The sequence below is a fragment of the Gastrolobium bilobum genome, unplaced genomic scaffold (genome assembly GCF_033153095.1).
Source record: "Gastrolobium bilobum isolate Gb01-03AN ecotype WA unplaced genomic scaffold, APGP_CSIRO_Gbil_v1 utg1269, whole genome shotgun sequence".
In the NCBI taxonomy this organism is placed as follows: domain Eukaryota; kingdom Viridiplantae; phylum Streptophyta; class Magnoliopsida; order Fabales; family Fabaceae; genus Gastrolobium; species Gastrolobium bilobum.
Genome location: NW_026898540.1, coordinates 815,257 through 840,777, shown reverse-complemented (window position 1 = coordinate 840,777; position 25,521 = coordinate 815,257). Strand labels below are relative to the sequence as shown.

Below are 25,521 nucleotides of genomic sequence, written 5' to 3'. Positions count from 1 at the left end.
TGTAGATAATGTCTCTGATTGTAACAGCTTAATTTTCAAAGCAGAACCATAGCATAATGAAGTTGCATGATCTGTGTCGTAGCATAATCTGTGGAGCAGGCATCGGAAATTTTGAAACCAACTTGAGTAATAACTAATAAGGGCAACAAGTAGGTGTATCCTCTGCCGGTGGTTCCTGAATTAATGTTGTGTTTTCAATAATGCCAATGGTTCTTTTGGTTAGAAACTTAACTCCTCTTTATTGTTCCCTTCACCTACTTGTTACCTCCCGAAGTATGCTAACTAACATAGCTTCTTTGCTTGCAAATAAAATCAAGCAAACTATAAAATTTGTAGCTTAAAATTAAATATTTAGTGCATGTTTAGGAATATATATATATATATATATATATATATGTATGTATGTATATTAACTTTTCTTAGGAAACTGTTAATTTTACTATAAAATATACTAAAAACACCATCCATCAAACTCTTGCACGCTCTGTTACACATTTACATATTGTTAACTGACTAATAGCATATGTACTCTATATAATTTGTTCGAGACCTAAAGTGTCACAAGGTATGGAGAAGCATTCAAATTATAACGGACCCGGGTAATCAAATTTCAAGTTAATTTTTATCAGGTCAAATTGAGGTTTAGCTTAATTTAGCTCGCCTTTTAATCCATACATGTGTAAACCACAAACGTATTGGCTTTTTTTACCCCATTATGGCACCAATTAGGGTAGTTTGTAGCCCCTTGTAACATCAATCGGGACATTGGATGCCCATAAAATTGTTCATGCACACCAAAAGTTTATACAACATTATAGCGACTTTCGACCTCTCACTTCCAGGTCCACAAGCTTTATTGATCTTGTAAAGACTCTCACTGAAACCCATTATGGCTTCATGAATGTAACGTGCTTTTGTACAAAAATATCAGCGAGCGTGATCTTTAATAAGGCCCCATTTCAGAAACAGAGGAACACAAGCATTTATCTTCAATTTTGTCATTAATCTTTGTAATTTTTTTGAGTCAGAGAAAACATCCACGGTGAAGTTACAAAAGAAGTTGGCACCCCACTTAACAAAAGAAGGAGAAAAAAAAAAATTGAGAATGCAAATAGTGAAAATGAATTGCTTTCTGCTCAAGTGTCAATTTTTGCATCATTTTTTTTTTCTTATAATAATTTTCACATTATTTCTAACGATTTCTGATTTAGTTCCTATTTTTTTCCTTCTTAAGAATCTGAGAAAGTCAGCAACAAACTGTACCAACTTTGTCTAATGTACTGTCTTAATTTCTTGTTCACCTATCTTTATCTCAATTTGGTTTCTCTATCTCTTTTTATATTAATCTCTGTCATGCTCATCCTTTGTTTGACATGCTTTCGTTCTCTGAGTCTAACGGTTTTTTGACAACCAGAATAATCTCTAGTGGCTTGGCTAGCTGTTGTTATCAAATGTAGCCATCAATCCTTTATACCACTTTCAGACGAAACATTGAGACAAGACCTTATTATACAAATAAGGTGAGATAACTAACTATTAAAGGAAACTTACATCATTCCTTCTTATTTACGATATATATGTTGTATGAATTCTAATTACATGGGACACTAAAATAGACAAGTCGAAGCTTTTCCGTGCACTGCTTTCCCACTCTTTAATTAACAATTAGGAGCTTTCTAAGGTCAAAGCATTGATCTATATATAGAAGATCCCCAACCTTACTAAAATATTAAAAAAGATTACTGTTCACATATACTTGTTTCATGTGATTTGTATATTAATGCTGTATCTGGTCCAAGAACATCACCATATATCATATATATATACATATATTATAAACGATTAATTCTTCCATCCTTTTGGCTTGGTTTTGGTGAGAATCATTTTAGATCATTGGATTGTCAACTTCTTAATTTTTGGCCATCGGATCGTGCACCATAAACGTGGTCATCCTTGATATTTGACTTTTTAATAATATTGACATTCTTTTCTTTAAGGAAAATGCTGTACAGCACCAAAACCATTTCGTTAAAAAACACATGAAGGAGTATCACGTTTGAATTTTTATATTTTTTTACTTAAGATTAATATTTCTCATATTATAAGAGATAATTTTATCTCATACACATATAAAAATATGTGAAACCTATATGGGATCATCTGAAGAAGAAAAAATGGGTCACACACACTTTTATATATGTATAAGAGATAAAATTTATCTCCTATAATATGAGAAATATTATTGACTTTTTAATTTCTTATTAGATATAATTTTTGGTTGAGGAAGCGTCTTTAATATTGTTCCTTGTTTTAATTTTTTTTTTTGTGTGTGTTGAAAATCATAGTGAACTATTAGATTATCAACTTTTTAGTTTTTGACTGTTACAACTTTTGCCATAAAGTTAGTCCTCAATAGTGGTTTTTTTTAGGTTGAATAACTCCAAAAAAAAAAAAGTGATTTTTTTTTCTGGCATTTTTTCTCTCTCTTACCAGCTGGACATTAATTAACAAAAAAAATTGAATTTTTATTCAAAATCATATTCTATTAAAAAATAAATTTAAATAAAGAAATGTAATAAAAATAAGAGTATAAAATACAACCCGAAGAGCATAAGGTAAATAAGGGAGTCGATTCTCTCGTCTTAAATAAAATATGATCATATGAAAGAATCATAATTATATAAAAATAGATCAAATGTAATAAGAAATAGAGATAAAAATATATTGAAATAGGTAATTACAAAATCATGACCGTTAGTTTACCTTTGTATGATTTTGATTTCCTTATATGACTATGTCATGTTTTATTTAACACGAGAAGATCCATTTTCGCTAAATAACTAGTTAGCGATAATCCCATTCTTTAGAATTGATAGAAATTTTATTTTTTTTATTCTTTTTGGAATTGAATCTAATGAAGCTATAGGCAAAAGATGACCATTGGCCTTAGTGAATCTATTTTGCATTTGAGTAGTTTGAATTGCTTAACTTCCGAAAATACATAAAACAGGGAAATCAAACAATTATAAGATCATTAGGAAACCAAACCCTCCTACATATTGTCAAACATTTGAAAAACTGTCAGCTTTGACATTGTACTTTTAGCATGGGGCAGTATGGTGATCACCTTGATGTTCGTCATAAGTGATATGTGTGGTTTGTAATCTTTGAGCATGACATGTTTGTGCGTGTTATTCGTTACTGATCATCCATGCGTAAAAATTATGTTGGGTTGATAGGTCACCTAATTTAAATCATGTTAAGACTTGTCATAAGTATCTCTAACTAAATTCTTGTTAGATCCAATCAAATCATTTTAGTTAAAGCAGTGTTATTATATATATTTGCTACACACCATGTGGTAGTCTACTTTTCACATTCAATTTTAATTATTTTTTTTCCTTTTGGTGGACACTAGAATCAATCAAAATTATTAACCTAGCTAAATGTCCTAGTACACGCATATATAATTGAATAACTAGCCAGTTTTGCAAGTTAGAAAAGAAAAGAGGGTGAGGGGCACCCTAAAAAAAATTCTATTAGCTTGACCAACAGCAAGCAACAAGCAGCCTTCAACCTTAACCTTAAGTTAGGTTAATGCCAATATTAAAGAGGAGATAAAATTCTAAGGCCTTCATATATTATATATACTCGTTTCTGACGTGGATTAACTTTTCATCAAACGATTAGAGGACATAAAGAGCTTTATTTCTCACCATCACCGAAAAACGGGAATAGTCAAATTGGACTAATGCAAAAGTGGCACCCTTTTACCTTATTTAAACTCTTTAGCTACTAATAAAATACGCTCTTAACCAAAATCACAAGAACTTTTTAAATAAATTATATGTAGTTTTATGCGGGTAATTTGTGACCATTTCAGCCCAATGGTAATCTTATTGGAGAGCTTGACTTGCGAAGCAAAGAATAAAGATAAAACCTTTGTGCTTAGCTTTTTTACTTTTGTCCTTTTGGAATGTTGTATACTTTTGGTAAGAGAGAAATAGATTACAAGAAAATGGATGAAAAAATGGAAATTAATCTTGTTGCATGCCACGTGAATACGACTTGAAAAACAAACCCCTTCTTATTATCTTAACGAAGTATAAAAATAATTATGCTTTGCAAAAATTCAACCTCTAACTGTAACTGAAGACTTCTGAAGTAAGCATTTATTAACTAGTGGGTGCAACAACTAATGTAGGGTTGAACCAAGTTTCTCAAGGAATCCCATCTCAAAACAAAACCTAATCCTCCAACCTCAAACAACTTAATCTCTCTCCTCTAGTCTCCCCTATAAAAGCACCCTCTCCCACTCTTACTTGCATTGCAACCTTAACCTGCTATACATTCACCACAAAGGTGTTCATTGCTCACTAAAATTAAAGATGGAGCCTGTCAAGAGCATTCTTACCAATGCCAAATACTCCACTACCATCTTCTTATCCATCTTTGTTCTCTTAGCTTCAGCATTGTCTTCAGCAAATGCCAAAATTCATGAGCACGAGTTTGTTGTACGTTCTCTCATTCTCATTCTTTCTTGGGGACTAATTTTCTAGCTCTTTTAATTTGTCTTGGATAATAACCTAACGATTTGTAATGGAATAGGTTCGAGCCACTCCAGTGAAGAGGCTGTGCAAAACCCACAATACCATCACCGTGAATGGGCAATTCCCGGGGCCAACATTGGAGATCAATAATGGAGACACTTTGGTCGTCAAAGTCGTTAACAAAGCTCGGTACAATTTGACCGTTCACTGGTACGTATAATATCAAGCTAGCATTTTGACTTCTCTTAAAAAATGAAAATACTTTATCTTAATTAATTTTACTCATTTATTGTATACGAATCCTCTCATCATATTAAAAAAACTTGATATGATGATGTGGGGATAATAATTATGCAAAGGTGGAACAATAATAATATATAAAGAAAGCGAAAAAAAAATTAATGAGATAGATAATTATAAAATTATAACCGTTATTCATCTGTGTATGATTGTGATCTTTATTTTTATTTTTTTACATTGTAGTCCTATATTACATACTGCATGGTAGTCGTACATGCACGAAGGTTTTAGTAGCAAAAAGTTCAGTGAGTTTTTAAATTTTATTTTTGTTGCTCATTTTTTCTTATATTTTTTAGGCATGGTATTAGACAAATGAGAACAGGTTGGGCAGATGGACCAGAATTTGTGACTCAGTGTCCCATTCGTCCTGGAGGGAGTTACACTTACCGATTCACCGTTGAAGGACAAGAAGGCACACTTTGGTGGCATGCTCATAGCTCATGGCTAAGAGCCACAGTTCACGGAGCTTTAATCATTCGTCCTAGGGAAGGAGAGGCCTACCCTTTTCCTAAGCCAAAGTGCGAGACACCTATTATTCTAGGTAATTAATTATAATTATTCTTTTTGCATAATTAGTAATGATAGCATTGATGAAAACATGGAGGTAGGAAGACCAAGACAAAAAAAGAAACAGGTTAAAAACTAAAAAAGTGATTGTGATAGATGGAATTGAAGCAAAGAGACAATAGAAATTATGCTTTTTTTATTTTTGGACAAAGATTATGTTTATGATGACGAGTAATTATTTAACGTTGAAAGTTATGGTGATGATGATTATAGGGGAATGGTGGGACGCGAACCCCATCGATGTTGTAAGGCAGGCCACAAGAACTGGGGCAGCTCCAAACGTGTCTGATGCATACACTATAAATGGTCAACCTGGTGATCTTTATAAGTGCTCTAGCAAAGGTTTGATTCTTTCATAATTTTGATTACACTGTACATGTCACATGTCTTGTTTAATAAATTTACTTTACAAAAGATTTGAAATAATTAAAAACAGGAACTAGTCATAAAAGAGAAACGTTTTTCCTAAAAGGTTCAAAACATGAAATTATTAAAGATATCAATTGATTACGGAAACAATCGGTCAATAGGGTTGTCCCTTGTCAGCCACTTTCATTGCTATATATAAGATTTGATTCGAGCAAAGAAATCTGATAGTTTTGGCCGGTTTGCATGATATAAATATGCTGTAATTTTTTCTTGTTACTTTTTAAAAAAATAAAATAATAATAACTTCTATAAGATATTTCTCATTTTTTTTAAAGGATAAGTTATTGTACCTATCTCATTTTTTGTCTATCTTTCTCTACCACTTTCTAATATTATTTTATTAAAATCTTAATTACTTTTATAAATTTATCTTCTATTAAGATTCTGATCTAATGATATTAAAAAGTGATAAAGAAAGATAGATAGAATATCCTATCTTTTTTAAAAAAATGATCATATTTTTCCTTTAAGGGTTAATTTTTTTTAGGTTGATGTAAATAACAATGGGAGTTCCCAGTTTCAAATGATTTTATGCAACCGACAAGCTTGAGAGTCCGAGCGGGAAAAAAAAAAAATGCAATGAAAAATACAGTGAAAGTGAAAACAAACTGGGGACAATTTATTTTAGAGCGAACAAATCATCTATTAAATGTGTAAAATAGAGCAAAACACTTATATCTAATATATTTAGGGAAACTCATATCTTTCTTTTTTTTTTGGACACAGAAATTCATATATCTTGTTAATATAAAATACGAAACAAAATAATTTTATAAATAAAGTTGTTAATTTTTTTTATTTTTTTTTTGTAATAAGTTGTTAATTTCTTATATCGGACATTTGATATTTCATCAACAAATTTCAGCCAGACACGAAAGATACTGGCTAAGAAAGGACGACCTTATCCAATATTTGACAAATGAAAGAAAAAAACACAAAAGCTTTAAATGCATTTATTCCTTTTTGCAATGAATATCAATATTCCTTGCCCAAAAGTAAATTCATCAAACTTAACTACTATGAGACAAATAGCTTTTGGACTACCAAACATCCGAAATGGCATCAACTATGAAACAATAATCAACCCACAAAAAAAAAAAAAAAACATTGGAGAAACCAAAAATTAGCACATTGTTGGTTACTATGATGATTTCATGAATATGACAACTTATTTTTTTCTTTGACATAATTGGCAATTAATGCAGGCACTACCATTGTTCCAATAGATTCCGGCGAGACCAAACTCCTTAGGGTCATCAATGCTGCACTCAATCAACCACTTTTCTTCACCATTGCCAACCATAAGCTAACAGTTGTAGGTGCTGATGCCTCTTACCTTAAACCCTTCACCACCAAAGTCCTCATGCTAGGACCTGGCCAAACCACTGATGTCTTAATCACCGGTGACCAGCCACATTCCCTTTACTACATGGCGGCGCGTGCTTACCAATCAGCACAAAACGCTCCTTTTGACAACACAACCACCACTGCCATTCTTCAATACAATAATAAATCATCATCACATTCTCATTCCAAATCCAAAGGGGTAAAAGTTAAACCATTTCTTCCCCCACTCCCTGCTTACAATGACACTAACACAGTCACTGCCTTCAGTAAAAACCTTAGAAGCCCCAAAAAAGTTGAGGTTCCCACTGAAATTGATGAGAACCTTTTCTTCACTGTGGGCCTTGGACTCAACAAGTGCCCACCAAATTTCAGAAAAAGAAGATGCCAAGGACCCAATGGGACACGTTTCACTGCAAGCATCAACAACGTTTCTTTTGTCCTCCCAAGAAACGTTTCCATCCTGCAGGCTCACTATCTTGGAATCCCCGGAGTTTTCACCACTGATTTTCCGGCGAACCCGCCGGTGAAATTCGACTACACCGGTAACGTGAGCCGTTCACTATGGCAACCTGTTCCGGGGACTAAAGTGTACCCGTTGAAGTATGGATCAAGGGTCCAGATTGTGTTGCAGGACACTAGCATTGTCACTCCTGAGAACCACCCAATTCATCTTCATGGGTATGATTTCTACATCGTTGCAGAGGGGTTTGGGAATTTCAACCCCAATAAAGATACATCAAAATTCAACCTTGTTGATCCACCTCTGAGGAACACAGTGGCAGTACCTGTAAATGGATGGGCAGTTATCCGATTCGTTGCTGATAACCCAGGTAAAAAAATATTATTTTTTTCATTGTGTAATCATTAAAAAACTCAATCATTTGATGTTTGATCTTATGTATTGTATTATAGGTGCTTGGATTATGCATTGTCACTTGGATGTTCATATAGGGTGGGGTTTGGCTACAGTGTTCTTGGTAGAGAACGGAGTTGGGAAATTGCAATCCATAGAGGCCCCTCCAGCGGATCTTCCTCTTTGTTAGGATTATATCAAAATAACTAAATTCATCAGCCAAGTAATCAGGGTCGTAATTTTTCATAGTTTGGAAGTTAATTGTTGTTTCCCTGCATTTGGGGAGTCTTATGTTTTTGTTTTTGTTTTTTTTTGTTTTTGTTCTGTTTCATTGTTCGGAAATAAGTCGGGTTTAGCACTTAGGAAGAGATGGTGATTGATATCAAACACAAAATGACATAGTCACAAGCCCGACTATTTAAATTGATGTTATTATTATTATTATTATTTTTACCTGTAGTTCATGTTACAAACAAATTGCAAGTTTTGAATGTATAAGCCAATCTCTCACAAGTCAGAAATCACAGTATCCAATTTGAAAAGTACCGTATTTGAAACCGCTAATCTGACCATCATATATCGACTTAAATATAATGATTAAGCTTCAAATTCCACTGACCATTTGCCATTATAAACTAATACTAGATTTTTCACATTAATTCTCAGTGTGGTGTATACAGGGGAGTGTATCATATTATGACTGTATGAGGCATTAAAAATTCTTCAAAAGAATGTCAACATGTGAATTATGGGACACAAAAATAACTAGGCTGGAAAGTTCACAAAGGCATGGCATAGGAGGCGGCCAAAGAGATTATATTTCTTTAACTATTCTATTATCATAAAGCTGCATGTATATGCAGCATTGTAATTCAGATGCTGAGAGTCGAGAGCTACGGTTTTTTTACCCTTTCACCCTTAATTAAAATAAAAACTATCGTTTTGCCCTTGTACTAAAACATAATATCAATATGCTCTTGTTTAATCGTTGACTGAGTTATATACTTGAGTATATTGCGCACGTGATATACATAAAATACTCGAGTATTCAATCCAAATTACTTGCGAGAGTTGGGATATTTTTTTTTTTTTTTTTTTTTATAAAACTCTCATATCACATATTTCTGACCATTGATAGGACCAAGTAATTGATTAACCAGCATACGGTAATTGATTATATCAGTGAACTGAGGCTCATATCATACATTCATGATCGTCGATTGGACCAAGTAATCGATTATATCAGTAAACTGAGGCTCATATCACGCCTTCTTGACCGTTGGTTGGACCAAGTAATCGATTATACTAGTATACGACTTTGTGCGTATCACAAGACCTATTTGCATTACAAAATTTGGGAAATTTTATGGTAAAAATTAATCAACATACTCGAGTACAGAACCCTGATACTCAAGTATATGGTGTAATACTCGAGTATTTGGACCTCTGCTCGCGTAGAAACTCATGACACATGATTTACTCGAGTATATTAGTTACGTACTCGAGTATTAGCGTCAGTCAACACAAAGAGAGATAGATTAGTGTTATGTTAAAAAAAATCATACTTTTTAAATAGTTTAAAAATGGGAACATAATAATATTTTTTTATTTTAATTAGGAAGAAAATGATAAAAATGTGCGAAAGATACTATATATATATATAGGGGTTTACATTTCTCTAGCCGCTATACGTGCATCAATAAAAAACTAGATATATATATATATATATATATATATATATATATATATGGGGCAGGATCATCTTACACCGGTGTAAGTTGATCCTATCCCTATATATATATATATATATATATATATATATATATATATATATATATGAGAAATCATTAAATGCGGAGAATCATAACCATACAAAAGATGAAAGCATTAAATGTGGAGAATCATAATCATACACTTGCCGTTGTTGTACGTAAAGCGGCTTGAGAAATAATTTTACTATATATATATATATATATATATATATACATATATATATATATATATGAAAAAATGTTTGTCATTTTAAATGATATAAAGTTATGTTATTTTAAGAGAGAGATAGACACAATAATATTTTTATTTAAAATCTAAATTTTAAAAAAAACACTTACTTTCTCCCATGATTTCCATTCTTTGTGTTTATTTCTCTTCTAATATGACATAACTTATGTCATTTAAAATGAAAAACATCAAACTCATATATATATATATATATATAGAGGTAAGATCCTTTGACATCGGTATCAATTTTGAAGTTTGACACCTCATCTGAGAGCCGTTAGATCCTAAAAGATCAATGGTGTCATATGCTTACAAATCAGAGTCGTTGATCTTTTTTGTTCGAACGGCTCTCAGATGAGGTGTGAAACTTCAAATTTGACACCGGTGTCAAAGGATACTGCCTCATATATATATATATATATATATATATATATATATATATATCACACACACAAGTGTAAAGGGCGCTGGTCAAGTGATCGTGGGGTTGGCCGCATGGGTTTTAGGCCTAATTATCTTACGAACGAGTTGCTGGGCCCGAGTCATAAATCCTGGAAATGGCCACCCCGGCCCTATGTTTTTCACAAATTCTAAGCCCATTCTCTGAAATTCTATATAAATATGTACAATAATATTCGATAATATACAAGATCATCAAGTGCATGAGATTTTTTCTCTCCAAAGAGGAATAAGTGTACAACCATCATGCACACATAAAAAAAAAAAAGGAATCCATTTTTTTTTCATTCTTTCTCGATTTCTCAGTGAATCTATCTATTTTTTACGTGGATAAGACAAAATTGTCTCACGCAACATGAGAAATATATTACCCAACAATCAATAACTAAAGGTTAAAAAACAAAAAATACAAACAATCCTAGAAGTCTAAATATATATAAGGTGGGCATTGCATCACCAATACAGGAACTTTCCCATCACAAAACTCGGTGGACGCCAAAAAATCTCCAAAAATTCCCAACTGAACCGCATTGTCCATGAAAGTTGACATTTCTTCATCTGTCACATCCCCAATGTTATGTCGCTTGCCCACCAGCACAAGGTCATAGTCGTTCTCCGAACCCCGAATAGCGTTGAAAACCTGTATGCAATCTCCCACCACATCCTCTTGGCAAAAAACATTATCGTTATTAATTTTCTTGGCCTTGAATTCATCTATTAAACTCTCGTCCATGTTGCTCTCTAACTTTTCCTCTTGTTCATTTCCTTTAAACTTAACAGCCCCACCTGAATTTTTGTTGTTATTATTTAAGACAAATCTCAATAAGGTGACTCTCATATTCGGTCGCTCCAACATTCGAATTGCCAATGCCAATGCTTCTCTGTCGTCTTGTCCACCCATGAAGAAGATACCCAGATGAAAACACAACTTGGAACTACTCATACTTAGTCTCGAATCTCTATCCACGAGTATCCCCACAGTGCACCTTGCACGAGCTTGAAAGCTAGTGTTGAGGTCACGAATTGAGGTAACAATGTGGCTACCGAGAGTTTCATCATTTTCGTGAAATGGGATAATAAGCAAACGCACTGACTTATCTTCAGCGAGGTCACAAGTAGCATCATGCATGATATTGTAAGGAGCCACATTAACATATGGAATAATGGTGACTGGACCATTGGAGTTGTTGGAATAGTTCTCAAAGGCACGCAAAATGTGATTGGTGTTAGGGTAATTGGCAGAGAAGGATTTTCTGTTCCTCTTTTTCATAGGAAGAAGAATAGGTGTACTTTTTCCCAAGAGCTCAATGAGTAGAATCACGTAGACATTTATGGGGCTTGTTAGTGTTGGGTTGCATGCCTCAAGCAGTGCAATCATGCTATGCACATTTCCATCATTGTGTACACAAGAAACAATATTAAACTCTGAGGTTTCAGGGGAGTTTTGGATCATTCTCACCCGCACTTCATGTATGCTTTTTGTTTTCAACATACGAGGATGATGCTTATACAAGGAGTCGATCAAGGCTATACAAATCATGGTAATAAACACGACATAGAGCACCATTTGACTGAATACCTCTGTATCAATAATCTGCAAAAAGGAATATGCATGATAACATTAATTAGATTTATTGCACTATCTAGGTTGAGAGCGCCCATATCCCTATAATGATTCATTAGAGTGATATAACTTTAAAAAAAATAAAAAATTATCAAAATAATATAGTTTAAAAGTCTCACAAAAATAACACGTGCCATGGGTAATGACACATCTATATGATCAAAAGTAGTAAAACTATATTATTTTGATAAAATAATTTTTTTTAAAAAATATATCACTTTGGTCAATCATTATGTGCATATATAGATAAGAAGGGAGAGAAAAAGAGAATATTATAATTACCCCGAACTTCTTGATTCTAGCAAAAAACATAAGTTCGACTATGCCCCTGACGCTCAACATGAGCCCAAGCACCAAGCCATGTTTGAGCCTAATATTAGATGTTGGAGCAAGCAGCACACATGCAAGCACCTTTACCAAGAATCCCACAAACAAGATACCTTGAAATATTAGAGCCACCTTCCAATGCTTATGCTTATGAATCTCAGATAAATCTGTGTTTAAGCCAATATATAAGTAGAAGAAAGGCATAAGAAATTCTGAGATGATAACTTCACTTCTCTCTAGAATTGTTGATGCCAAAGGGGGTCCATTCGGCATAACCAAACCATAAAGGGTAGGTCCTATAATGAAATGCAAGCCAATCATGTCACTAAGAGCCGACATAATAGGGACACCAAGAAGTATCATGATAACGTAAATTTCTTTGATTGGTTTCCCCATTGGTGTTCTCTCAACAATAATCTTCATCACTGGTCTCACAATGAAAACACATATCAAAACAAATAAGCCGCAAAGACTCAAATATACAAATGAATATATTAAATTCTTCGGTGGGCTTAACTCGAGTCCTATCATTGTCCATTGCATTATTTCGTTGACCATGGCTGAAGATAAAGCAATCTGCCCCAGTTCCGTAGTTAAAAGGTTGAGTTCTGTCAATGCTGAACAAACGACAGCGAAACTACTTATAGTGAAGACGTTGGGGATGTAATACGCATCATCGCCAGAGCTATGACCCTTGGGCTTATACAGACTCAAGAGGAATACTGTAACGAAATAAGAACAGAAGAAGGGAATTACACCAAATCGCCAACAACGTTTGGCTGCTTTTAAGTTCATTTTTAGATCCATTCTCAGTGTAATGATGAAGACAAAATATATAGCGCCTATTTTGGACATTGAGACTAAAAACGAGGCTTGTTTTAGCGGAAACAGAATATCCATTAAAGCACCGTTTCTGATGCGCCCTAAACCTGTCGGTCCCAGGAGAGTGCCACCCTGTCATTTTCAGCACTTGTTAATTTCATCCATGAACACAACCATGCATGCATAAACATCAACAATTTGCATCATGGGCATGTAAAAAATAAATAAAATATTTTGTATGCAATCCAATCAACAACTCAAAAACACACATAAAGCAAAAAAAAAAACTAATATTTTAAAAAATAACAGTTTTTTTTATAAAAAAAATAGAAAAATATATGTAATATAAAATTATTAATATGAGTTTAAGTTTAAACTTTTGGATTGAATTGATTATTTTAAGAGTCTTTGGGACTGTTTCATTGTATTCTGATTTTTTTTGTTCTTAAAACTATTTTGTATAATAAATATGAAAACATGTGTTTTCTGTGTTTTTTTTAGTTTTATAAGTTAAAAGTCAAAATACAAAATAAAAACAACTTATACATGTTCTCTAAATTTAATTCTAAAAACTAAAAATAGTTATAATTTTTAGAACAATTTTTACAAAACAAATCTTAACAAACCAGTTTTTTTTTCTTCTGAAAATTAAAAACCTATTTTTAAAAATAGATTTCAAACAGACCCTTTGCCTCATAAATTCGATCCGATCATCACTATCCCTATTTTATGGATAAGTAATTAAATATTATAAAGTTTCTTAGCATAAATTGGCGGGACATGCTTGTGTATTGTCTAGTGTCTATACTTCAAGACCAATAGGCTTTTATATAAGCGAACTTGTTAGAAAAATATAAAATAAAATTATTAATCTACCCTTCACCTAATTACTTTCGATTTTGGGTTGAATTTGTTCTTTGTATATCCAAAGCTCTCAAATTAGGTTTGAGTTTAATTAGAGATGGAAAAAATATATAGAATAGAGGAGAACAAATTAAAACTCTTAAATTTGGTGAAACTCACCATGACGTAGCAGATGAATTTGGGGGTTTTTATAGGCCTGAGGAGATAGTAAATGACTTGAGAGACTAATACGGTTACAATGATTTGGCACAATGTGACAGGAACCATAAATTGGAATGGATTATCCCCAGCCCACACACCAAAAGAACCCACAGTTCTCTCAATCTTGACACAGACTTGGAAAGCACCACTAGAGTCATTACGGGCATAGAAGGGGCTTTCCTTCTCCATTATGTATATAATTTGCTTGTACCCAACGTACCAATTCGTTGACAAGAAGAAAAACAAAATGTTTCTCTCCTGTGTTTGTGCATGTAGCAAACACAAACACAGGTGAGAGAGAGAACAGACGGAGTGGAGAGGACAAAAGTATATATATGCATTTTTCATAGGCTCTAAGTTGGCATATAAGACACTTATATTTACATTCTGGCTTGAAAATTTTGATCAAGTATGGGTTGGAGTTTTAATTATAGCAATTTTAATTTTTGTCAAACCATGAGTTGGAGTTTCTATTAATTTTTGGCAAGGAAAGAAAGAGGACAGGGTAGTCGATGCTATTTTTGAAATAAATTATCATTTCTGATCAAAGATAAAGAGAAAAATATCGTAGTACTTACAAAATATTTAAAGAATATTTTTTTATGCGAATTTAAGAAAATTTTCGTCCTTACTACTTGCCGCTCGTCATCATAGAAGGCCACCTATAGTTCTAATTTTATCCTAAATTGAGTTAATTTTGTAATTGTCGGTTTACATTATTTATTCCGGTCATTCTTCTATGCTAATGCTCAAATTTGCTCAACTTTAAGTAATTTTTTCCCCTTCTTGTAAACAATTCCTAGTGTAGCTAGCTAAACCATTAAAAAAGTCTTAACCCAAAATTAGATTGAAATAGTTCTTTAAATGATATCAGAGCTTCAGTGATCACTGATCACAAGATAATTAGTTCGATCATCACCCCCCACTTGTGGAATTAAATAAGCATAAGGTAGATTAACAAAAAACAATTGGGCCTACGCAATATTCACACTTCAAACCTAAAGGGCTCTTGCATGAGGGGGTGTGTTAGATATAATGACCCTAATTGGTAAATCTTAGTTAGAGATTTAAATTAAGGATTTAAATGCCATAATTAGATTCAGTGAGCGATTTCGAGTATTTTGACTGTAATCATGACTATGTTATGAACAGTGCGTTCTGTCGGAGAATTTACAGTTTTGTGAATTAACCGGTAGAGCTTAAAATGAGCAAAATAATTTTAGGAACATAATTTGAAAATTCTGATGACAAATATGAGTTCAAAACGAAAAATTGTATAGTCTGGCACTTTCCGTGAAAATCTCGTGAATAGTGTTTCTACCGGGTATTTTGTACTGCTGTTTAAGCAACCGGTAGAGTCTAGAAATAAATAATTGATGAAATAAGAATAAGAAAGTCCAATATATGCCAAGCAAGTCAATATAGGCCCAAGAAAATGATAAGTTTATAAGTGTTAAGTTTCAAAAGTAAATAAAGTACAGTTAGTGATTCACAGTGCATTTCGTCAAAAACGGTGCAGAAACCATACTGTGAATTATGAATATTGTTTTGTAACAGATAAAAATTTATGTAAATGATTTTAGAAAAATAAAAATATATTTGTAGCTTTGAGTTAGTTCCGGGTTAGTTTAAGTGAAAATACGCGAAAGAAAAATACCCGGGTAAAAGGCCACATGTGCTCACCTTCTTAAGTCACTTAAGCCTCATTTCCAAATCAGTTTCTCTCTCCTCTCTTCACTCTCAAAACCGAGCTGCAGCCATGGGGGAAGGGTTTGGGGTTGTCTTCTTCCTTCTTTGATTTCTCCATGGTTAAGCCACCAAATCTTGCACCCAATATACCAATCTCATAGGAAATCATCCAAGGAAGCTATTCCACCCCTCCATTTGAGCTGATTTCGTTTGTGGAGGGAGATATTCATCACTCCATTTTCGGATTACTATTCATCCAAGGTGAAAAAGGGGGTTTTTGGTGGAGTCTTGCTTGTTGGTCACCTTCTAGACCTTGTATAAGCTTTTGGAGGTAATGAACCTCTATTTCCATGGTATTATTTTGATGATTTGAGTTATAAAAGTTATGAGTATGTTTTGGTAGGAAAGCATTGTGTATTAAACTTTGATTTAATGATGAATCTTTGATGTCTTGGATGTAAGAAATGAAAATAAGCATTTGTATGTATGTAAAAAAATTAGAAAAAAATCCTATGATTTCCTCTACATGTTCGACCATCATAGGTGAAGAATAGGCTGTTGTGCAAAAATTTTATCTTAAGTATTAGGAAGGTTTAATGTGTAGGAATTAAGTGGAAATTTGATAAATTAGTGAGAATGCCAAAGTGGGAAAATTATATGAAATATGCCCTTAGGTTTAGGCCTTGTGGGGCTTTGGAGGGACTTTATGCTCCAAAAATTAAGTTGGAACCTTATGAAAACATGTATTTGTATGTGTAAGTTACGTGTAAGTGAAGAAAAAGAACCTTTGTCTATGTCCTTGTAGTGTTCGACCTAGAGGGTGGTATAGGAGTATATTTTGCTACATTTTATTGTAAATAAAATGTGTTGTAATTCATTGTATAAAATTGATGAGTTAAGAAGTGAAATGACTCGAAAAATGATTGAAAAATACTTTGATTTCCTAAGGGTATGTCCGCGACGTTTGAAGTAAAATGGCATGAATGATATTAAAAATTCTCAAGTGAATACTTGATTAAAATTAAAGAATGCTAACTAGTATAAGGTGGTCTAGACTTGTGTATTGGCATAACATTGGCAAAAGTATAAAGAAAGGAAAATAAGCGATAAAATGTATGCTTATGAAATAATCATGGCATAGTATCATTTTATTGATGCATTGTGAATTATTCTCTAGGTGTGCCTAGGGATTAAAAAGGATCGGAAATCTCTTGAAGCGATAAAAGTAACTTGTTCCACAAGTAAGCGTATTGGTAAAGCTTCAAGAGGTAAGCTCTATGTTTAAGGAGTCTTTTCCTGCTTGAGTGCTCCACCATGGTTAGTGAACTATGGTTGGACTGTATGACTGTGATTTAGATGCTTTGTATAGATGCATTCATATAGAGTTATTTGATAACATGATATGTTTTGCTCTGATATGACTTCTGTAATATGATTTCTGTAACAATCTATGGCCATTGATTGTATAGTACCCGGATGTCCGCTTTGGGGTCCTCCCTCGGGACTGATGGTGTACGCCTCTGATATGTCTGGTTCCGCTTTGGGGTCCTCCCTCGGGAACACGTGCGTTGATTTCCGCTTGGGGTCCTCCCTTGGGAATGACGGCGCGCATCTCTGATATGATATGGATATATGCTCTGTTCTGTTATGATATCTGTTATATGTTGTATTTGTATACTCTGTATCTGACTTTCATGCAGGAGTGAGCCAGGGGTATGGAGAATTCTCTATAAACCTGGAGCTTACTGAGATTTGTAATCTCACCCCTCTTTGGGGACATATTTTCAGGTGCCCAGATTCCCGGTGAGTCCTCACTAGGCAGGGACACGACACGTGGCTGAGGCAGTTGACAGATCGAAATTTTGAGTGGTTGTAGGCTACTACCTTTTGGAGTGTTTGATGTCTTTTAGTATTTCCGCATTTGATGGATCACGATATTGATCCTTTATCTTGTATATGGCCTGTATATGTTTTGTACATGTCTGTCACTTGGAGGCATGTACATTTGGGTATTCAGGCACGTTATATGATGATGTATTATTCAGTTTATGATTACGTGTTGGATTGCATGCTGTTAGATATAGTGGCACTGAGCCAAGTCATGCATGTGCCCATGGATGGCCATTTGATTATATTTGTATAAACTGCTTATCAGGAAATGCATCTGAGTGGGATTGGAAAATCCCCAGTTGTCCGAGTTATAGAGGAAACTCTGCCCGATTTTCGTTTACGACGAAAGAGAATTTAAAAAGAAAAAGAAAAAGTTAGCTCGTATTTTCATAAGTTAAGTCTTCCGCTGTTTTCTGTTTTATCATATGTATGTTAATTGAACCGGCTCGAGACGGGGATGTTACATTAGAAACTAGGAAAAAGTTCATCAATGCCTTTGTAATTTGCTTTTGAATCACCTATGCTCCTATGATTTTTTTTATCACATATGTCTATGTGATTTGCAAAAGAGTATTTTTTTTTATCATATGCCCTTGTGATTTTTTATTTTTTACAAACCACAAGGGCATATGTGATAAAAAAAATCACAGGGACATAGGTGATTCTGGAGTAAATCACAAGGACATTTCCTAAAAAATAATATAAACCATTAAAAAAGTCTTCACCCAAAACCTTAAGGTTTTATGTTAAAGTGTTTCTTTACAATCACTAATCCATATTTTTGAAATCTCAACCTTTCCAAATAGTTAAATTTATTTTATTTTTGGCTTAACTTTTTAATGATTTTTCATAAACTAATTCTAATTAGTTTCGGTATCGAATTTCTCCAATTTTTTGAAATCTAAACCTTTCCAATGTTATTATTAATTAAGTCATTTAACCACTTACCAAAAAAAAAATTGAGTCGTTTAATTACCTGTTCTAAATAAGAATAATATAGTAGTTTAATAACATAAATTCAGTTCAAATTTTTTTAATTGCTCAGACATAGAATTTTATTTATTCAAATGTTCTTTTTTTTTGCTTACAATGAATTGTAATAATGAGAATTGGTTTCTAAATCAAATCAATTCATTTTTTTAACTTTTTGTGGTTCCAAATATAACCTAATCGAAAATTATTCCAGTCTGTAAATGAGGGGAGCGCTTTCAACAAAACATCAACATACTCTTGCCAATTCAAGAGTAATCTTAAAATAAATATGATAGAATGCAAAAACAATAATATGAAACATGTGTTTAAAAAGAAAATTAAATAGAACTATTACTAATGCTATTAAATGTATGTACCTCTCTCAAGCTACTAGCAATGTGCTTATAATAATCGACTTAAGTAGTTTATATGAGTTCATAAATTCAAATCACAGTATCATAATTATATTAAAAATAAATAATTGACTTAATTAATTATAAATGACCAAACCTATACGGTTTTTATTCAAATTATTTTTTCGCACACCCTTACCATTTAAGTTAAGCCTACTTAGGTGAGGAAATCTCTTGAAGATCATCGTACTCAGTATAAAAATTTAGCGAGTAACCAATATTATGCTTTCATGTTATAATAGCTCATTTTATATTATTTTAATTTGGGGTAGGTTATATTTACAAATTTTTTGTTTATAAACTCTTACAAGCTATATTATGTACTCCAACGAGTATATTCTCAAATGACTGTATTTTCCAAAGTACACATAATGTAGTTTTTGTAAAACAAAATATTTGTAAATTCCTTTTAATTTTAATAGTTTTTTTGGGTAATTATAACAATTATTTGCATGTTTTAGATTTAGAAAAATAGTTGAAATGTATTTATAGTTTCCCAAGAAATTTTTCTTTATTCTATTCATGGGAAGTAATAACATACAATTTAAGAAAAAAATAGTTACATAAACTTAATGAATCTAAATTGAGTACAGTACTACAGGTCAATAACATTATTAATTAACAAACAATTACTTTCAAAATTAATAATCTAATTGTCCAAGTACACCTAATTTAAATACACTAGGTTTGTGCATTTAATATTTTTCAACCTGAAAACTTTTTATGAAGAGTCATTAACCGAACCTACTCTATCAAGCATACTTACCCTCTTCCCAGCACATTGTGTCACCAAAACCGGAACCATCCCAATACAAAACTCCGTTGACGACAACATATCCCCAAATATTCCCAAAATCTGAGTGTTCTCTATGAAATTTGCCATTTCCTCGTCAATCATTGATTCTATTTGATGGGTCCTCCCAACCATCACAAGGTCGTAGTTTCCTTCTAAACCACGAATTACGTCCAATATCTCAACTCCATCATCCACCATAATCTCATACCAAGAAACGTTCTCCCTTGCAAGTTTCCTTCCTTTGAACTCATCAATTAAACTCTCGTCCAACACGCTTTCATATTCTTCCTCTTTTTGTTCTTCTCTTGTCATTGGTTGATCATTTTTACTCCCAACTAGTTTCTTGTTCATAACGATAAACCGGAACAAGGACACTCTCGTGTTTTCTCGCTCCGACATTCTAATACCCAATGCCAATGCTTCTCTATCATCGGGTCCACCCATAAAGAAAATGCCAACATGGAAAAACTGCATGGCGTTATGTTTAGAACCTAGCCGCGAGTATCTGTCCACGAGTATCCCCAACGTGCATGGCGCGCGTGCTTGAAAGTTATTGTTCAGTTTGCGAATTGAGCTTGCCACGTGACCACTATTGTCAATGTTGTCATTTTCGTGAAAGGGGATGATAAAGAAAGGTACCATCTTGTCTTGTGTGAGGTTGCATATGGCATCATGCATGCTCTTGTAAGGTGCCACGTTGACGTACGGAAGAACGGTTACGGGACCACTCGAGTTTTTGGAGTAGTTCTCGAAGGCACGCATGATGTGGTTGGTGTTGGGGTAATTCACAGACAAGGATTTTTTGTTTTCCTTGTAATTTATAGGAAGGAGAATAGGTGCACTTTTACCCAAGAGCTCAATGAGGTGTATCGCGTAGACACATAAGGGGCTTTCTGGTAATGGGTTGCATGCTTCCAACAAGGCCGTGATGCCACGCACGCTTCCTTCGTTGTGTACACACACAAGAATGCGAAACTCTGAATTTCTTGGAGTGCTTTGGATCGTTCTTATCCGCTCGTCATAAATGGTTGATCCGTGTAGTAGCCTGGGGCGATGCCTATATAATAACGTAACCAACGGTGTAGCAATTGCGGACGTAACCACCACACACAACACCAATTGACTGAAAGTTTCCTTATCCAACAACTGCAAAAGGTAATAAAATAAATTAGATTTGATTTATTGTAGTACTCGTTTCCAATATCATTCGATCAGAATTTTAACTAACTTTCATCATTTCTCTCCTATTGAAATTGTGATCTAATATTGTTAGAGATGAGTAGATAGAGTTGGCGTGAGAACGTTAAGTAGAATATCTTATCCCTTGTAACTATATACATGATTTAAAATTGTTTTTCAAAATTGAGATAAATTAAATAAGAAATAACTTTTTTTTTTTCTTTTTTATCCTAACTCATGATCACGTCATGCTAAAATGAAACAAGACAATAATAATACAGAGAGGAAATAAGAGAAAGTTACCTTGAGTCTTCTCATATTACTGAAAGCTATAAGTTCGGTTATACCCCTGATGCTCATCATGAAGCCAAGCACGACGCCATGTTTGGGCTTAATGTTGTATGTCATAGAAACCAGAACACAAGCAACCAACTTAGCCAAGTCTCCAGCAAATAAGATACACTGCAGAGTAATAAACGCTCCCCAATTCTTGAGAGCAGACAAATCTGTGGCCATGCCTATAGCTATAAAGAAGAAAGGTAGTAAAAACTCTGAGATGATAGCTTCACACTTCTCAACCACTGTTGCACCCAACGGGGGTCCACTCGGTATAACCAAACCATACAGAAGCGGTCCCAGAAGAAACGTTAATCCCAACGAGTCACTAACAGTTCCCATAACTAGGACACCAAGAAGTATCATTACAATGTAAATTTCCTTCACTGGTTTACCAACTGGTGTTCTCCGAGCAATCAATTTCATCGTTGGTCGTAAAACGAAAATGCAAAAAAGCAAGAACAAAATCAAGATGGCCAAACATATAAGTGAACTTCTCATATCAGCAAGCGATAAGATACGAGAAGTTGCAATAAAAACCCAATGTATGTTGTCGTTAATCATAGCTGAGGACAAAGCAATCTGGCCAAGTTCTGTGGCTATAAGGTTTAGTTCCATCAAAACATCAGAAATTACAGGGAAAGGAGTGAATGACATTACAGCACTTAATGCGGTACGTGCCATTTTTACATTTATAGGAGGGGAGTCTCGCGGATGATAAAACATATTTAAAAGTCCTGATATAACCACAAAAGAAGCCAAGAAGGGTATTACTCCAAGTCTCCATGTACTTTTTGCTGCTTTTATAGTCATTAGTACATCCATTTTCAGCAAAACGAAGAACAGAAAATATGCACACCCTGTCACGGACATCATGGTTAAAAACTCAGCCTGTCTTGGAGGAAACAGAGCTTCCCAGTACCTCTTGTTCTGCCCCAGAAATGATGGCCCCAAAAGAATGCCACCCTGCACATTTTCACTAAACATAAATTTAACTATCTATAAACACACATTTTTTGTTTAAATATATACCTCTAAATTTAGGACACCAATAAAATAAGGAAAATGTACTTCACCTTTAATAGAAGAATAGATTTTTTTGCAGCAACTAATTACAATCATATCTTAATTGTAAGACATAATTGTAATTTTAAAAATTGTTTTCATAAAGCTGTTGACTGACATGGGGAGAGATAATTTTTTTTTTAATATTACAACTATGTCTTATATAGTTGTAACGGAAAAGGTTATACTTACTGGTTTTTTTTTAATTACCAAATCTTAACTGTTGATTTCTGTCAATCTAATGGTTATAATTTATTGGAATTTAATAATTAATTGATAAATGTGATCTAATAAATTATAACCGTTGGATTGACGGAAATCAATGGTTAAGATTCGGTGATAAGAGATAATAAGAAAATAATAATAATAAATATAACCACCCCTAATTATAATTGGAAAAAATATTTTTCAAGCAGCTTGAGATAAGTTTATCTTCGCCTATCCTAAAACTACGTCGTTTTATTTATTTATTTTTTTATATTAATTGATTCACCTTTTGAATGGTTATGATCCTCTTTTTCTCTCTCTACTTTTATCACCGTTTATCCATCTTTGTACGATTATGATTTAATAGTCGGAGATAAAATTATCTCAAACAGTTTGAGAAATTATGAGCCCGTCATAATTAGTTGCTGCACAAGATTTCTTCCGCGTAAATTACAAACAAAAATAGAATAAAGAATAGGAAAACATGAACTCTGGAGATTTTGTTGAAACTTACTATGACGTTGCAGATGAATTTGGGTGTTTTTATAGGCCTCAGAAGAAAATAAAGCGTTCGAGAGGTTACGACGACAAGGAAAATTTGGGCCAACGTTGCAGGAAGCACAAAATGGAATGGATTATCCCCATAAAAAACGCCTAAAGAGCCCACATTTCTATCATTTTTGACACAAACTCGAAACAGCTGCGCGGAATCAAAAGAAATTGAGATGGTTCCATTGTCTCGTCCCGTCGCCATTATGTATGATGAATTGGGCAATGAGAAGAATTGAAATTTTCCACTCCTGTGCTTGTGTTGTGTCTGCAGCAACACAAACACAAACACAGGGGGACAGAAAACGCTGAGTGGAGAGGGTAGTGATATCAAAGAACAATCTCTGAAACAGAGAAATGCAAAAAGGGGGAGAGGGTCTCTTTTAAGAGATTGAGATTGGGATTCAATACATTCCGGGACACTAGGCTATAATAGCCATGCTTGATATTTTTGTCAAAGCATGAGTTGTAGGTATAATAAACAAGACACGGTGATCAATATTCCAAGCATTAAAGAGCTGCAACTAAGGAAAAAAAATATACTAGTCCAAATTATACTCTATATCAATTTATTAAAAACATGTTAGTGTTTCTTCTTCTATCTTTTATTGTTGAATATATTGAATTAACCTAAATTTGAATTTTTTTTTGCTATTTTGGCAAAATATAATGCCTTTTAAAAGGATTCGGAAATTCTACTTAAAAGTAGCATAGCACTAAAATTAATCTCATAAAAAGTCAAAAGTAGAAAGTAACTAAATTAAAGATGTCCTAAACAATCAAAAGTCAAACCAAGTTAAATTTGACATGCTTTATTTATTTTAAATTTTAATTGTATATATGCATGAATTCCTATCAGGCAATTCCAAAATGAGTGGCTCCCATCAAGACCTAATTGTACTAAATTTGGCAAGCTATATCTACATTGTCCCTCACCAATAATAATTATAAATAATAATATATAGAAGGCCTTGGTACTTTAGCAGCACGTATTTTCAAAGATCGATAATTAGTAACTCTCCTTATTATTCAGTAATGGACCGGTGTAACCTTCAAGCCCAAAAAAGGGCTGATTAGCTAAGCTATCATTTTTTTTTTTGGTATATATGAAGAATAACAGAACAAGCATCAAACGAAAGGCAGTTGGTGGCATGGAAACTGTAAGAAGAAAGTGACTTGGAGCACTAAAGAGTGCTCAATTCGGACTAATTAGATTTTTTATGTATACTGTTGGTGCTCAAGAAAATGTGGGAGCAAAAGTGGTTCAGAGCTACTATTTTCTCCAAGAAGTAATTAATCAATTGTAGAGCAAATCTATTCAATCTGCGCAAGCGTACGCATCAAGTAATATAAGGCTTCATGTAAGCCCAGATTATCGTCCTTAGGAAACAATTGAAAAAATTGACGTTAAAAGAAGTGAAAAAGAGAATTCAAGAAAGAGTAAAATAAAGAGCAATCGTTCTTAATCAGATTTCACCAAGGAGCATTATCTATCAACTAGTTAAACAGAGTTAACAAATCTGAATAGGCTAGCACTGGGTGTCCTCTTCACTTCACTAAACTCGGAGTAAGATGAGTCAATAGAGATCAAAGTTAAGCGAGAATTGATTAACAAAGAACTTGAAAGTAACAAAACCATCAAGAATTGAAGAAACCAAGTACCGTAACTAAAACTATCAAGAACCATTCTAAGGTTGTACAACTCAACTAATAAGTGATGCACTGTTTTAAGAGGAATAAACTCAAATAAAAGAAATAGTAGGTCTTGGGATCAGTATTTTTGTCGCTTTGGTTGTTTCTACAACGTAGTATGAATTCAAAAATGAATTATGCTCATATCACCTTTAGCGACTTGGATTAAATCCTAAGTAATATGGAGCAAAGGCCTTTAACACCAAATTACACTAAGAAATCCTCGTATTGAAAACTCAAGGAGATTATGTTTACCTTCTCAGAAGAGCATGGCTGAAGAGATCACTAGCAAAAGTGATGTACACGTAACAGTGCTTCTCCTTCTAGGTATTCCCCTGACTTAGAGCAAAATACTCTAAGATTTCTAATCTTGCTCCACATTGTTTTGC

General features: G+C 33.6%; 3 protein-coding genes across 3 annotated transcripts; 1 reads left to right on the top strand and 2 right to left on the bottom strand.

The window, feature by feature from the left end:
• Window positions 1–4,388: 4,388 nt before the first annotated feature.
• Window positions 4,389–8,273, top strand: LOC133317252 (laccase-12-like). The gene is made up of 6 exons (XM_061519100.1): window positions 4,389–4,514; window positions 4,609–4,760; window positions 5,147–5,391; window positions 5,631–5,759; window positions 7,052–8,023; window positions 8,106–8,273. Exons 1-6 carry the CDS (start codon window positions 4,389–4,391, stop codon window positions 8,234–8,236), a joined length of 1,755 nt encoding a protein of 584 aa, XP_061375084.1. The 3' UTR covers window positions 8,237–8,273.
• Window positions 8,274–10,924: 2,651 nt separating this feature from the next.
• Window positions 10,925–14,533, bottom strand: LOC133317227 (cation/H(+) antiporter 15-like). The gene is made up of 3 exons (XM_061519068.1): window positions 14,303–14,533; window positions 12,413–13,411; window positions 10,925–12,100 (listed from the first exon to the last, which is right to left on the bottom strand). The coding sequence occupies exons 1-3, from the start codon at window positions 14,531–14,533 to the stop codon at window positions 10,925–10,927; spliced, it is 2,406 nt and encodes an 801-aa protein (XP_061375052.1).
• A 5,496-nt stretch (window positions 14,534–20,029) lies between these two features.
• On the bottom strand, window positions 20,030–23,645 carry LOC133317226 (cation/H(+) antiporter 15-like). Its single transcript, XM_061519067.1, has 3 exons — window positions 23,406–23,645; window positions 21,587–22,585; window positions 20,030–21,250 (listed from the first exon to the last, which is right to left on the bottom strand). Exons 1-3 carry the CDS (start codon window positions 23,643–23,645, stop codon window positions 20,030–20,032), a joined length of 2,460 nt encoding a protein of 819 aa, XP_061375051.1.
• Between the last annotated feature and the right edge of the window lie 1,876 nt (window positions 23,646–25,521).

Excerpts from the sequence above, each read along its gene's own strand:
- LOC133317252 (XM_061519100.1), top strand. The coding sequence starts at position 4,389 with ATGGAGCCTGTCAAGAGCATTCTTACCAATGCCAAATACTCCACTACC. Across the intron at positions 5,392-5,630 it reads CGAGACACCTATTATTCTAG|GGGAATGGTGGGACGCGAAC; the intron begins GTAATTAATTAT and ends TGATGATTATAG. Across the intron at positions 5,760-7,051 it reads TTATAAGTGCTCTAGCAAAG|GCACTACCATTGTTCCAATA; the intron begins GTTTGATTCTTT and ends CAATTAATGCAG.
- LOC133317226 (XM_061519067.1), bottom strand. The coding sequence starts at position 23,645 with ATGGCGACGGGACGAGACAATGGAACCATCTCAATTTCTTTTGATTCC. Across the intron at positions 22,586-23,405 it reads AATTCATCTGCAACGTCATA|GGTGGCATTCTTTTGGGGCC; the intron begins GTAAGTTTCAAC and ends GAAAATGTGCAG. Across the intron at positions 21,251-21,586 it reads GTAATATGAGAAGACTCAAG|TTGTTGGATAAGGAAACTTT; the intron begins GTAACTTTCTCT and ends TACCTTTTGCAG.
- LOC133317227 (XM_061519068.1), bottom strand. The coding sequence starts at position 14,533 with ATGGAGAAGGAAAGCCCCTTCTATGCCCGTAATGACTCTAGTGGTGCT. Across the intron at positions 13,412-14,302 it reads AATTCATCTGCTACGTCATG|GGTGGCACTCTCCTGGGACC; the intron begins GTGAGTTTCACC and ends TGAAAATGACAG. Across the intron at positions 12,101-12,412 it reads CTAGAATCAAGAAGTTCGGG|ATTATTGATACAGAGGTATT; the intron begins GTAATTATAATA and ends TCCTTTTTGCAG.